At 40.6% G+C, this 15,581-nt stretch overlaps 1 protein-coding gene across 7 annotated transcripts in view; it reads left to right on the forward strand.

Annotated features, from left to right (window-relative positions):
* The window catches only part of LOC126767919 (uncharacterized), a 68,300-nt gene extending 60,365 nt beyond the window's left edge, over positions 1-7,935 (forward strand). For 5 of the 7 annotated variants that reach the window (XM_050485708.1, XM_050485718.1, XM_050485727.1 and 2 more), the window contains 5 exons: positions 527-732; positions 799-1,276; positions 1,343-2,655; positions 5,992-6,765; positions 6,835-7,935. In XM_050485708.1, the coding sequence (XP_050341665.1) occupies positions 527-732; positions 799-1,276; positions 1,343-2,655; positions 5,992-6,765; positions 6,835-7,692 (3,629 nt within the window). In that variant the 3' untranslated portion in view covers positions 7,693-7,935. The remainder of the gene's footprint in view (positions 1-526; positions 733-798; positions 1,277-1,342; positions 2,656-5,991; positions 6,766-6,834) is intronic. The other 2 variants (XM_050485754.1, XM_050485763.1) reach the window with 1 other exon arrangement.
* Positions 7,936-15,581: the final 7,646 nt, after the last annotated feature.

Genomic DNA, 15,581 nt, shown 5'->3' on the forward strand with positions numbered 1-15,581 from the left:
ATATTGCTGTCTAAAAATGAATAAAAAAGACATTATTCCCATTCAGACACCACATTAACAGTTAATTTTATATATTTAGAAATGTTATTTTAATGTTCTTAATAAATAAGACATTCAAAATTATTGCTGGAAGTTAGCACATTCATAAAGTAAACAATTGTTTTACTACTAGTATATTTATATAATTACAACAATCACAAGGAGCGTGAAAAAGCAGCTGGTACCGAAGACATCTATTCTAAATTCTCTCACATTCACATACACATATACAGTAGTACGCAAGCATATACGTATAAATATATTACTTAACATGCAGACGTTTATTTTTATAAGTACACAAATTGGGGTTTTCCTGTGCATCACAAAGCCGCCTTCAAAAATATTATTAACGGCCTTAATGGCCATCATAAAAGTTAATATACTCGCTGATTCGTACATTTCTCATAACGAATTAACAAGTGAAAATTATTTTTGCTAAATTTGTAACTAAATTAAATGTAATGTCATTCATTTTTCACACTTTCAGGGCAATCGGACATCAAACGTTTGCGTAGAGAGAATGAGCAGTTGCGCCGCGAGATTTGGACGCTACGCGATGAGTGCGATCGCTTGAATAAGCGCTTCAAGGCGAAGCTGTTGGATCACGATCATGCTTGCAACGCGCGGCATAGCGTTTGCAGTGGCGGCGGGCGCGGTAGTGGGCACATCTGTGACAGTAACTGCAACAGTGATGTGAGTCACAAAACGTTAAGAAATCAATAATATTGCTTCTATGCTTTCGTTTCACTCTTCCCGCAGGATTCAGATTCCTGTGATACCTGCAAAGGCAACGATGACCAATGCAGTGATGAGTGCTGCACGGGCGGCAGCTGTCCACAGCTGGCGACAAAGCAGCCGATTATTGAGTTCGCGCCTGATACGCCCACCACAACGACAGCAACGCGCTCAGACATGGCCAATTTTGTGGTTAAATCTGCGGGTGCTAATTCGGAAAGTGTGCCGAATTTACATCAAGCATTCGATCATTTGTCCGTGGTGTCGGAGGAAACGATGAGTAATGCCGACCAGCATACGCATGTGCCGCACAATGAGTTGCTGCACATATATACGTCCGACGGTGGTGGCTCGCAGATGACATTGCCCAGCTTAGTTGGGCCGTTGACACCGTTGACGCCCATCGAACAGGTGGCCAATCAGCTGAACGACCTGCAAGCGGTTGTGCCGCCCCTATCTTATTTCGAGAATGTGTTGCAAGATCATATGGGCTCTAATATAGGTGCGTGAACATTTCACTTGACACAATAACAGTACACTAGTTATAATGTGGTTAATACTTTTTCAGGTAATACGCCCAATACGAGCTCGCCCACGTCGAAACTAATGCGCCACACCAATGGCTGGGACTACAAGTTGCAATCGCCTTTCGCGCACAGAAAGATTTCAACAGGCGCTTCGCCGCCGGCGCTGCAAATTGCCACACCGCTTACGCAGAATTCTACGCAACAACAACAACAACAACAGAGACTAGCACCACCCCAACTGCTAACCACCTTTGTGCCAACAATAGTTGCGCCGCCGGCGAGTAATGAGTCGACGGCAAGCCCCTCAAGTCACACCGTGTCAGCGCCGAGCGCGCAACAATCGAATGCGACTGTTATAGAGACAGTTGCAATTACAACGACGCCATCGAACGCGTTACCAACGCTTAACAGTCCAAGACATTTCTTTGCGCCACTAAAGCCACGGCTGAAAATCAATACAACTTTAGCTAATAAAGCACTGACAGGTGATGTCAATGTGCCTGCGGAGTCCACACCAATATCAACGCCAACCACGTTAGCTGCGGATGCCGAAAGCAGCGGCTGTCATAATTGTGAGCCGCCCGACCTTTATGTACACAACGGCTTGGCCTCACCCTATCAGCATCAGGCCTTGACGGCGACGGGCGCCGACAACGCTGTGCCACCACCAATACCACAACGCGGCAGCTCCTCCCAAGTAAGTCCACAACATCGCGCACGCGTGCAACGCCAACAACAACAACAGCTGTTGGCGCCGCAGCAGCAATATTTGCAGCCACATCAGCACACGCATCAGCATCAGCAGCAGCACCAGCGGCTGCCACAACAGCAACAACACCAACAGCAGTCACCACCTGCACTGTCGCAGTCATCGTTGATAACCATCACAGTGACCGTGGACGATGCTGATGAGGTTGCCGCCGGTGTTGATGCTGCTGCCGCTTGCGGTGAGGATGCGGCAATTGCCGCCGATATCCCGCTTAACACGCACGCTTCGACCGCGGCATTAATTAACACGCCACAAAGGCTGCAGGCGCCGTTTCAGGCTGTGCCGAAATTGGCGGCGCTGCAATCGCTCGCCGCATTGCCGACTGTTTTCGTCGCACAGCCAAATGCTGTAATAACAAAATTAAGCGAACCCATTTATGCTACCGCACAAAAACGCTGTAAAAATCTTTTAATTGCGCCGGCCGTGACCAAGCCGCTAATGGCGGCCGCCATTAACACCAATAAACGCCTAACACCAACAACATCGAATCGTAGCAGTGCGACTGCAACGCCAGTACACTCACCGTTACTGCAGTCGACACCAACATCGATGTCAAAAGCAATTCTGGTGGATAGTCAAAGCCAGGTGAACATTAGATCAAACTCCTTTCGGAGGCTATTGGTGTTGGTTGTTGTATGTAGTGGGTAGCGAAGTGTATTCGAATAGTGTTGGTATTACATGTTAGTGTGTATCTCTTGTCATGCTTTCTTGCAGTTATTAACCCCACCTTTTGTTTACTTGTTGTAGTTGATTTACTTGTTATAGTTATAGAAAAAGTTGAAGACAACAAATAAGGAAGCTCTAAGTTCGGGTGTAACCGAATATTTCAAACTCTTGCAGCTTGCCAGGATCAAAGCAGGCAAATATTTTTGGCAAAATTTTATTTTAAAAATGCTGCGGAAAAAACACTTTTCGTTGAAATGTTTTGTCTTATGTTATCTTCTTAACTTAAACCAAATTAGTTCAATACTAATTATGTTAAACTTTCTACTAGCGAAAACTCTAAGTGATATTACATACCGAATTGAAAATCGGTCGAGTAGTCCCCGAGATATGGTCTATCACGTAAATGTGGTCGGTGCCACGCTCATTGTCTAAATTTGACACAAGGACCCATAAGGCCTTCTCTTACGGTTTCGGCTGTAAAATGTCATGTTTCTGAAGCACTAGCCATTGTTATTTATTTATTAGACTTATAGTAGTGTTTAACAAAACCGAAATATGGGGAGAGGGCTATATTCCCATGTCATCCATTTTCGCAAAGTCGATAGGAGTAAAAGAATTTGTCCCAAGCGTACTTGGTTATTGTAGCCGATTAGGTGATATATTGGGTAGTCGGAAAGCTCTTTTCGTATTTCTAATCAAACTAAAACTTATTTTTTTTATATTTATAATAATATAATAAATAAATAAACAAAAATGTACCATTTTGGTCGATTACGTTTTGCCATTTTTCACCTAAAGCCATCAACTCCATCAGTGTAAATCTTTCATCAGTGTAAATCGAAGTTTCGAAATTTCCAGAACGGAAGCGAGCGAACCACTGTTGTGCTACACGAACTGATACAGCATCATCTCCGTAAACTTCAAACGTTTCATTGGTGGCTTGCGTGGCATTCTTCTTTTTTATACAAAAATTTCAAAATATAGCAAATTTCTTCATTATTTTCACTCATTTCTGAACAGTTGTAACTTTTTCTCAAATTCCCCGAATTTAATTTTTTTTGTTCTTTTGGTTAAATGAAACTTAAGATCTTACCTTTCCAACACTATATGGTATGAAACAATATTATTGGTAGCACTGGAGATATACGACTGCAACGGCATTTATTGACAAAATACGAAAAGACTACCAAATATGTACCTTTAGAGGGCGGAGCCACGCCTATTTTTTCTGAACTTTTAGCCTATAGGTGTTCCTTGCTACTGCGGTCCTCTGTACCAAATTATAGTTTTATTTCTTATTTTAGAGCTATATTTGTGGTTTTGTATAGGATATTGATTAATTTGACCGTTAGGTTAATAAAACTATTATATTCCCTATAAATTACATTGCTTCACAAAATTACATATACCAATTATTTTTTTTTTTCTTCGAAAACTATAAACATTTATGTATACCTGTATATAATATACGAAGTATAAACTCTCGACATCTCATCGATTGTTTATGTCCGTAACCTCGAAAATTGCAATGTTTGTTTATATGCCTTATGGTGGCATTCTTGTAGCTCTACAAAATACGTGATATATTTCCTTCTTTAATACCCGTATATAGGTATTCTGGTAAACCTTTGCATTCGTAGATCGGCAATTGATATACTTAACACCCTCTTCAGCTATTATTGTTCACAGAAAGTTTATTACCCTTTCCTGTGCTCTACTAAGGCAATACAAGGCTGGTTCCAAAGTAAACAGGACTTCTTGCATTTAGCGCCTCTGGTGGCGCCATCTGTATGTCGACTAGTGCGTTAGAATCTGCTATCTTTATCGATTGTCCAGTGAGAATTTCATGACATTTTATAGAATGGAAGTGAAGTTATTGCGTTTTAAGTGCCAGTATGTTTGTGTTATCGGTGCGAAAATGAGCTCCGAACAAAGAGCGAACCTTTGGGCTTACGAAAGATGTGTGCACGATTTGTTCCGCACAAATTGACTGACGACCAAAAATGGCTCTCATCGATCGACGCTTGTGGTCGACTGTTTGACCAAAAATCACATTTTAAACATTAATCACTCCCCCTAGTATTCACCTGATATGGCACCGTGCGACTTCTCTCTTTTCGGAAAATTGCATTTTCCCATGAAAGGAAAGCGTTATGCAGACGTAGAGGCCATTCAAAAGGCTGGCCCTGGTATACCGACCAACGAGCTAAAACACTCGTTCGACATGCTTTTGGACCGTGCAGAAAGCTGTATTGAAGCAGAAGGAGACTATTTTGAATAAAATAAATTGGTTTTGCCGAAAAAAACAATTTGTTTTTTTTAAGTCTTGTTTACTTTGGAACACACCTTGTATTTTCTTAATTTTTCTAATCCATATTAATCCGATTGAAAAAAGAGTTGAACTTTGTTAGCTAACACCTTTTGGCTGATCTGCTTTCCGAATTCTCTTGCAATTGTTGCACAATATTGTTGGCGGTACACTACAGTTTCGCTTATTTTTCGTTTCCTTCGGACTTAATTTAACCTAAGTTAACTGACTGACGGCCGTGCTTTGATGTTCTCAATAATCATCTTAAAGAATTCTGGAGTTATGTACGCTGTAAAATCCTAGGCTATGCACATAGTGGCGCGTATACTAAAGTGAAGTTCATTTGAAAAAAGCGATAAATCGATTTAGGCCCTTTAAATCACGTATTCATATGTTCTTAAGTTAGCTTAGTTCAAAGAATTGAACAAAAATAAAGGATATAATAGAAATTTCAAACGATTTGGAATAATACTTGTACTTGTGAATCTAGCAGCCGTTTCGTTTTCTTTTGATTCAAAACAACCACTTGTGATTTCGAATAAGCTTTTCGAACATTTGAACTTTGTAAAAATTATAATAGTTTGCGGAGCGTCTACAATATTTTTTTTGATAACTTGCAACTCTGTTCACAACTGTAAACAGAAGACACAACCTTTGTGGAAGATTTCCTTAACCATTGGAGCACATTTCATTATGCTTCGTAATCTGGCAACTATACTCTAACCATAATATTCCCGAATGTAAAGCTAAATTAATGTTTCATGTTTTTGGCAAATATTCATTCGAAATGCCGTATACACGTAGCGTAGAAAGCACATAGCTAATCCTTTTGCGAACTAATATCTACACACACGTTTAAAAAGTTTCTAGTCCCTTATAACATGCTTACAATGGAGCAAATCTGACTAAACTAATTTAATAATAAAACTAACTGTACTGTGCACTAGACGGAGTCTGTGAACCTGGAAACCATACTTAATGATATTCAAGCCATATCGGAGGATATCTTAGCTATTCAACTGGACAAACGTAGAGAGAATGACAACGTTATCAACAAATCGCTGGAGCAGGAAGACAAAAATAAGAAACCGTACCGCTCAGAAATGAATTTAACACTACAATATGATGGCGCGAATCAAGTGGCAGTGGCCGCCAATACAACAGCGACTGCCACACAAACATCCTTCAGCAGCAGTGGCAAAGGCAATAATCGCTGCACGCGTTCACTAGAACGCGAGCATACAGACAGCCCATCGCCGCATATACCCGACGCTATGGTGCCTTTCCCAGATAAGCGCACTTATATTGGCTTTGATCAGCTGAATAATGAGGCGTGCCTGGAGCTGCCACCTACGAGTGTTGCAAATATGCAGCGACCACCGTTGCCGCCTGTCGCTGGTGTGGCCAAGCAGACGCAGCCACCGACGCCGCCAGCGCGTGGATTTCCATCACCATTAAATATACGCTGCGCAGGTGTAGCGCGCGCCACACCTGTAGCAATACCACAACCGCCTACAGATGAAACAGCTGGAGCGCAGCTTATCAAGCCCATGACGCTCGGTTTTGCGCCCAATAAAAGTCAGCTGTATGCCGCTGTGGCGAACGCGGCGGCTAAGCGTGCACAATATCGCGCTGCAATGACGCATTCGTTGGACGCGGAGTTGAATGCGGCAGGTGCAACGGCGTTAAGCGAGACAAGTGCTGCTGATGCTGCAAATGAGGTAAGTTTGTGCAGTTGTAATTACAAAGTCAGATATTTCAATAAATTTTACTTGTTTTTTCTGATTTAGGCACTCGCTACAGAGGTGGCGCGTCGGAAAGCGCGTCGCGTTTCAATCGTGTGCGGTGATTCAAGTACGCCAGACTCACCTGATCCGCTGAACAATACGCAATTAGTTCGATCTCAAGCACAAATAAATCTAAGCGGTATGCAGGATGGTGGCACAACAAATGTCAATACCAACAACTCCAACATAGCGAGCGCAACGAGCCAACCAAACAATGGTAGCTGCACAGATTTGCAGGCCGTGCTGCTTAATCCGGCGTTGCGTAATCTCAAGCAAACCAGCCACAGCACTCCCAACTCACCACATTCCGTGCGGCGCCGTAGCAACAGTAATACGATGAGCCCGAATAATGGCGTTGCTGATCCTACACAACCGCAATCTCTATCGGCGAATACGTCGCCGAAGCACGCCGCCAACGCGCACCATCGCCACACAAATAGCAGCTGCAGCAATATAGCGGTGGCGCATCAACGTAAATCCAGCCAAGACTCGACACGCACCAATGCCGGTGAGGGCGCCACTGTCGAAGCGGTTACAGGGCGCTCGCGCTGTTCTCGTCGCCACTCTGATGGCACCGTAGCGAGTAATGCACAGCGTGTCAGCGGCACTTCCGGCCATCACCACCATCATCATCATCATCACCCGCATACATCGTCGTTGCTGAGCAATAATCTGCATCACAGTCACCACTCGCATCAGGATAGCACTTCATATTCGGAGCACGGTTCGAATAGTTCGGCATCGTCGCGGGAGTCATCAACTTCGTTCAGCGTGCGCTCGCATCGGCGAAAGATTTCCATCAGTTCGCATACTGGTGGTAAAATACCATGGTGCGGGTGCTGGGGCAACGGCTGCTTGTAGGTTATGTTAGAAAATTGTGTGCGCATGCTAGGAAATCGCATAATGTATAAATACGAATGACGAACTGGCTGTAGTAAATAATTTTAGTTAATAAAGTATAAATAATTAATTCTATTAAATATTATTGTTAGTGTAATCGCTTTAATTTTATTGTAAACTAGTAAATTAACTGTACTTTGTTACGCTTTCGGTTAGTCAAAAGGCTCTTTGATTGTATGTAGCTTACAAATATTAAACAGAAAATTAAATATATATATAAAATATAACTATAATTATCAAGTAAATTTACGAAAATGTCTGGTGTAATTTTTAAAATGGTTTAGATTTCCATCATCGTTTATAGATTGAACTGTGACTGCCAGAAACAGTCCTTTGTAAAGTCGGCAAACTCACATAGTTGTGGGTTCACATCGATATATCTCCCTTGGGCCAGTGAAACACCTAAAGAAAATCATTGCTAAAATAAGACCATGCAAACATCTTAGAGGATGGAGTCATGTGTAGAAGTTCACTCAAGTGAGGAAGATCTTTGATTGCCATTCACTTGGGAGTGGCCAGAAACGATTCTTTTACATACGGCTCAAGCAGCCCATGACTTCCGGTTCTAGACCAAGTATCCTCTGGGAAGACGAGGTAAAGTGAGAAGGCGAAACATATCCCCCCCAAGTGAAAAATGCCCTCAATGAAAAATTTCCAACAGCCTCTTATGAGAGACCCCTCTTTTTGATGACGCCCATGGCAAACGAATTAAAGATAAAGATTTAAGGGCATGCACCTGGAATGTCCGGTTCCTTAACTGGAAAGGTGCCGCTGCCCAGCTGGTTGATGTCTTCCTTAGAGTGAATGTCAATCACCGCCATCCAAGAAATGCGATGGACGGAACAAGGACTGAGGCGAGTAGGTCCTTGTGGCATTAACTACAGTGGCTATATAAAGGAGCGCAAATTCGGTGTAGGCGGAAGACTCCATCGCCGAGTACTGTCATTCTCGTTGAATGTACGTCTAGCCACAATCCGCATTGAAGCGAAGTTCTTCAACATATCGCTGATTTGCTTCCACGCCCCGACGGAAGAGAGGGACGATGTGACCAAAAATGCTTTCTAAGAGCGCCTGGAGTGCACTTATGAGAGCTGCCATCGCCACGATTTTAAAATCGTGCTTGGCGACCTTAACGCCATGGTGGGCAAGGAAGGTATCTTTGGCACAACAGCCAGTAAATTTAGCCTACGCGAGGGTTGATGCTGATCGACTTCGCCGGAGCCCGAAATATGGTTATCTGTAGTACTAGATTACAGAAATGAAAAACTCACCAAGCTACCTGGCTGTCTTCGGATCGAAAAGCCACCAACCAGGTCGTTCATGTTGTGATAAACGGAAGGCACGTCTCCAGTGTTTTGTACATGCGTACGCTGCGAGGTCATTACATCGACTCGAACCACTATCTTGTTGCAGCCAATATAAGCACCCGCCTCTGTGCAGCAAAAAACGCACGCCAACAAACACAAGGAAGGTTCGACGTCGAGAAGCTGCAATCACAACAGACAGCTGAATGATTTTCTACTCGGCTTGCACTGCTGCGCTCTGAGAGCACCCATCAACAACTCTTTATAATTATATGTATATACAATTATTTATTAAATACTTGATTTTAAAATTAGCTTGAATAAAATGCATATGTCGGCCGAAATATTCTTGATTACAGTGTTATTTTCTTGAACTGTGACAAACAAACTTCTTGTTGAAACACTTACATTGTCGATGAGTCTAACTCCTCTGATTGTTTGTAAGAAACTGACTTTAAACATTCCGCATAACTCTATATTTTCCATAGTTCACTTAGACAAGTATATCTGAATGCTTCTTTCTATGCTTCGTTCTTTAGGTCTGATTTATCAGCGCCACTATGATCACCCCTAACTTAGCAGCAGAGCCTTTTTCTGTCTCTGCTACCAGATTTTGTACTCAATTGCGTTATCCAGGAATGAATGCAATAATATTGTCGAAACTACAGCAATATATCGCGAACTATAGGCGCCACAGAATTTCATCTGAAACAGCGATCCGAACATTTTTGACACAAATTTCTATGAAACTGCGTTAAGGATAGTCGTTGCGGAAATTAATGTGGAACAGCGGTGCCAACATTCGAGATGGAAATTCGTAAAATTCGTAAGAAACTTTGACAGCTGCATATAACAATATTCAATTGAAGTACTCCACCGCGTATACGTAACATTATTTGTAGTTGTAAAGGTAACATTTTATACTAGCGTATTTTAGAGGAAGCTTTATAACAATTTTAAACAAAACAAAAAAAAAAATTTGCTCATCTTCGGTACTTTTTTGTGCTTAACTTAGTGGAATACTCTTTTCGATGAGAGCTTTATGGCTTAAAATTATGTGGAATCATCTTTTCCATCTTCATCCTATATCCACTAATGAGCATTTTTACCAAATTACATGCTTTATGTTAGATTTAATTGCCTGAAACTGCCTACTAATATTCTCTTTTGTGCCAGTATAGAGTTTTTAAAGTATTGAAGTAAAGTATAAGACGTTATGATTAAAAGGTGCCGAGATCCTATTGAACAACAGGATTAAAAATTTCATTCTTTTCAATTGACAATATAAATAAATCCATAATACTATAAACCGTAATAAATTCTAGCACCATATGATGTTCTCAAGGTTAAACCAACCCAAAGTGCAATTTCTAACTACATTTAATGCCATTTGTGCAATGCTTCAAACCTATATTTAAAGTACAGCGCAGCATAAATAATAAGAGAAAAACTTTTACGTATTTTAGCCGTTATTTTTGCCCTCACGCTATACATATGACTTCTGAAATAAAATACAATTGCATGTTTATTCTAAAATATTTAATGTTTATTGCATTTGTCGACCACATTGAAATTTGCGCACACAAACGCACAACATATTTAGTTATACTTATTTGCTTATGTAAGTAATGCCTATGAGTGCTAGCTTCTGCTATGCATTGAACGTTTATTTTGCGAGCTTATTTTTAATTACTGTTGCAATAATCATTACTTGTGAACTTGTTTGTTTATTGCTATTGCTATTTATTCTGTAAGCAAGCCATTGATTTCCATTTCATTTATATAAGTACACATATTTGAACAAGCAAATGCGGATTTTCGTAATTAAATATATTTTATATGACAAGTTTATAGCTAATATAGAAATTATATTTATATATACCATATGTTTATATATAATGTGTATGTGCTCGTAAAGATTATTAGTAGCATCTTAAGTTGAAATAAACCTTAAATTCTTATAAAACTTTAATGCTTGAAATGGTTGAGATCTGTTGGGCTGGCGTAAGTATGCGGCCATTTTGTTGCTAATACCAGGCTTACCTACTTCAATTTACAAAATACTCGTTTACAATGCTATAGGCATTCTTATTCAAAAATATTCAAATTACATGCTCCACTGCGTATACGTAACACCAATGTTAGGTATAGAAACAACATTTCTAAAGAACTTGGCTGAAATTTTAAATGCGCATAATAAAATTCTCATGCCTATACATTTAGATAAGCTAAAACTTAAAGAGATCACTTACAAATAAAGTAGTTTGCGTGTTTCAGCAAAATATAGCAAATGTCAAAGCTTGAGAGTAAATCAAATATGTGATAAAGCCGTTTTTAATTATTTAACAAACTATCATAAAACGTTTTAAAATCATTGCCAATTTACAGTATTTGTCCATTGAAGTGACGTGTATTAATTTTCAATGAGTAAAATTTTACTTTGCAGAATAAAGCTAGAAAATATGTGTTAATTGAAAATATATAGTAATACAAGTACTTGTAAGTATTTTATGAAAATCATTGTAAGCTAAATATGCACACATTCGATATCTGCAAATATATACACTGTTGTGCAAAATGAAGCCATAAAGGAAGCGTTATGTAAGGATTAATTGAATGCTTTCAATACACTGCCATGCCAAACCTGCCTACTTCGATTGATAAATTGAGATAATGAAGTAAGTCGAAAATATATTCTGTAACATTTATCAACTCAGCTGTGACTGAAGTATAATTTTTAATATTTATTTTTATTGTATGTCCTTGGAAATTGCGATATTATTGACAGCCACGTTAATACATCCTCTGCATTTAAATTGGCACATTGGGACTTGAAAACAAATTCGTTTATTATTTTTTAATTTAATAAATATTTATTATTCTATTTGTTGAAGTTGATTACTGAATACTTCCTTTGTAAGTACTAGTAACTAAAATATTTTGCTGCTTAATAATTTTGCTATATTCTTCTCCTTTACTAGCGCAGACACCGCTTACGCGGTTATAGCCGAGTTAACAACAGCGCGCCAGTCGTTTCTTCTTTTCGCTACGTGGCGCCAATTGGAAATTCCGAGCGTAGCCAGGTCCTTCTCCACCTGGTCCTTTCAACGGAGTGGAAGTCTTCCTCTTCCTCTGCTTCCCCCGGCGGGTACTGCGTCGAATGCTTTCAGAGCTGGAGTGTTTTCGTCCATTCGGACAACAAGACTTAGCCAGCGTAGCCATTGTCTTTTAATTCGCTGAACTATGTCAATGTCGTCGTAGATCTCATACAGCTCAGCGTTCCATCGAATGTCATATTCGCCGTGGCCAACGCGCAGAGGACCATAAATCTTTCGCAGAACTTTTCTCTCGAAAACTCGCAACGTCGACTCATCAGTTGTTGACATCGTCCAAGCCTCTGCACCATATAGCAGGACGAGAATAATGAGTGACTTATAGAGTTTGGTTTTGTTCGTCGAGAGAGGACTTTACTTCTCAATTGCCTACTCAGTCCGAAGTAGCACCTGTTGGAAAGAGTTATTCTGCGTTGGATTTTGAGGCTGACATTGTTGGTGGTGTTTATACCAGTACCAAGATAGACGATATTATCTACGACTGTCAACAGTAGCGTGAGAGCCAAGTCGCGAGTGCAAAGACTGTTTGTTTGACGACTGGAGATATTTCGTTTTGCCCTCGTTCACTGACCCATTTTGCTTTGCTTGAGGCCAATGATAACAATATCATCGGCATACGCCAGCAGCTGTACACTCTTATAAAAGATGCTCGATTAAGTTCTGCAGTTCGAATTATTGTCTCCAGCAGCAGATTGAAGAAGTCACACAATAGGGAGTCGCCTTGTCTGAAACCTCGTTTGGTATCGAACAGCTCGAAGAGGTTCCTCCAGATTTTGGCGGAACGTTTGGTTTGGCTCAACGTCAGTTTACACAGCCGTATTAGTTTTGCGGGGATACCAAATTCAGACATCGCGGCATAAAGGCAGCTCCTTTTCGTGCTGTCGAAAGCAGCTTTGAAATCGACGAAGAGGAGGTGTGTGTCGATTCTCCTTTCACGGGTCTTTTCCAAGATTTGGCGCATGGTGAATATCTGGTCGGTTGTTGATTTACCAGGTTTAAAGCCACACTGATAGGGTCCAATCCGTTTGTTGACGGTGGGCCTTAATCTTTCACACAATACGCTCGATAGAACCTTATATGCGATGTTGAGGAGGCTAATCCCACGGTAGTTGGCGCAGATTATGGGGTCTCCTTTTTTATGGATTGGGCATATCACACTTAAATTCCAATCGTTGGGCATGCTTTCGTCCGACCATATTCCACAAAGAAGCTGATGCATGCTCCTTATCAGTTCTTCGCCGCCGTGTTTGAATAGCTCGGCCGGCAGTCCATCGGCCCCCGCCGCCTTGTTGTTCTTCAGATGGGTAATTGCTATTCGAACTTCTTCATGGAACATCTGCTCCGTCGTCATCCATTAGGAAATCGGGTTTAGCATATCCTGGTGTTATGCTTGCACTGCCATTCAGCAGGCTGTAGAAGTGTTCCCTCCATAATTTTAGTATACTCTTGGCATCGGTCACTAAATCAAGTTTGCTATTTTGCTTTATATGTATTCAAGTATACATAGTAACTCCACTGCGTATACGTAATATATGTGGGGAAAAATAATCGACGTTACGACACTTGAGCAACCATTTTAATGTCGAGAGATAGAGAGAAGAAGTGAGATGAGAGAAAAAAGCGAAAGAAGGTTCGGTCCAGCTTTTATCTTTGAGGGAGTGACAGGTAGGGTTTATCAATGATTGTGATGCACTTTAAGATGGAACATTTAAAGCCTTAATACGATATGATTTAAGTATTCTTAAAACTTAATAAGTAAATTCAATGAGTTAAGAAAATAGTGAAAACAAAGAGTACTCCCTAAGGCACTCTATTTTGTCGGCTATTGATGCCAAGAAAGCGTGAGAGTATACAGCACTGCTTCGTTCAAATTAAATGGGTCAGACTTCACTTCAAGTCAAGGCCTCACTTGTTACTAAGAACTGACGGCTTCCAATGAAATGCAATTTATTAAGGAGAAAGACACAAGTAGTTAGAGAAGGAGAAAGTAAGCTCAAAAACAATAGCAATAACAAAATTAAAAGAAAATTCCTGCTCGCTATAATTTATTTCACGCATTTTAATGTAATAACCTACATACATACAGTGTATTACATAACTAATCTAGCGACTTTATTTAATGGTCCAATAATATAGTTGGAAGCTCTGAAGTGTAATCGTTCGTTTTCGTTCGCATCAAGTTGGCAATAAATCTAAAATGTGACAGTGAAAGCTGCGAACGAAGTACTAGCAAGGAAATCAGTTGTCGGCTAAGAGACACATCCTGCATGGTGGCGTCTTCTATAGTCCATTTGCTGAGAAAACCAACCGCAATTGCCGCAAACAAAAAGTGTTTGCACAAAATATGTGCAAACGCGCACCCACACGCCCACATGCATGTATGTGTGTAATTTTCTGAAAGCGCGCACCAAGTACTAGGGTGATCCCCAGACAAATTATTTATACTTAACGATGTTTTAGCTCTGGTTACAAATATATGATAATTTTGTCTGATCGAAATTTTATTTTCCCGCATTTAAGTGCCACCCTTATGAACACGGATGTATACTCACATTTCTAATAGACTAAGCATGCAATAGTATTATAAGAAGAAATGCGAATATTTTTGTCGCCGCTGTCGTGCTGGCAAATGTAACGGTCCGCAACGAAGTGCGCCATAAGTGCAAGAATGTGGAAGCCATGTGTGTATGTGTGTTTGTGGCTGTGGTAAGTGCGCGAGACGGCGTAAGTGCTATTAAGGAAGTGCAGCAGCGAAGACTGTGGAGAATTTCATGTGTCATGCCAGCAATGCAACGGAAAATGCACTTGACATTAACGTACAAACGTGGGTATACTCACTAACACATATGTGATGATGTATGTATGTATGTGCATATAAGCATATATGAAATGCCTGCATATGACAACAGCAACGCCATTATGTGCTTGTGAATAGGTGCAATTTTGCTTAGAATGCGCGCTGCGGTTGCCTTGGGGAAAGTCATGAAATAATTATGTGGTCGAGCTATTAAATGGAGTTGCAAGCAATTGACGCTTACGTTTAAGATGCTAACATTTCTCCTATCGTTATGTGACAACTTAATTGATTCAGCTATTACTTTTGAAAGATTTTTGTGTCATATATTTTCAATAACGGGTTTATAGCCATATCTAACCTTGTTTAACAGGCCAATTGAAAGTGCCTGGTCTACTAACAAAGTTCCCTTGAAAGGTGATACACTGATTATAGCGATCCTCAAACTTTTCGATACCATATTTGTAGTAAAATTTGTTCTTTGCGTCAAAGTATGCCTCAGTTTCAGCGCTAACCTTTTCGTTTGAAGAACATTTCTTCCCAGTGAGCATTGTTTTGAGCTTTGAGAACAGAAAATAGTCACCAGGGGTCAGATCTGGAGCATACGGTGGATGTGGAAGCGATTCGAAGTCTAATTCG

The sequence above is a fragment of the Bactrocera neohumeralis genome, chromosome 2, assembly GCF_024586455.1.
Source record: "Bactrocera neohumeralis isolate Rockhampton chromosome 2, APGP_CSIRO_Bneo_wtdbg2-racon-allhic-juicebox.fasta_v2, whole genome shotgun sequence".
Lineage (NCBI taxonomy): Eukaryota > Metazoa > Arthropoda > Insecta > Diptera > Tephritidae > Bactrocera > Bactrocera neohumeralis.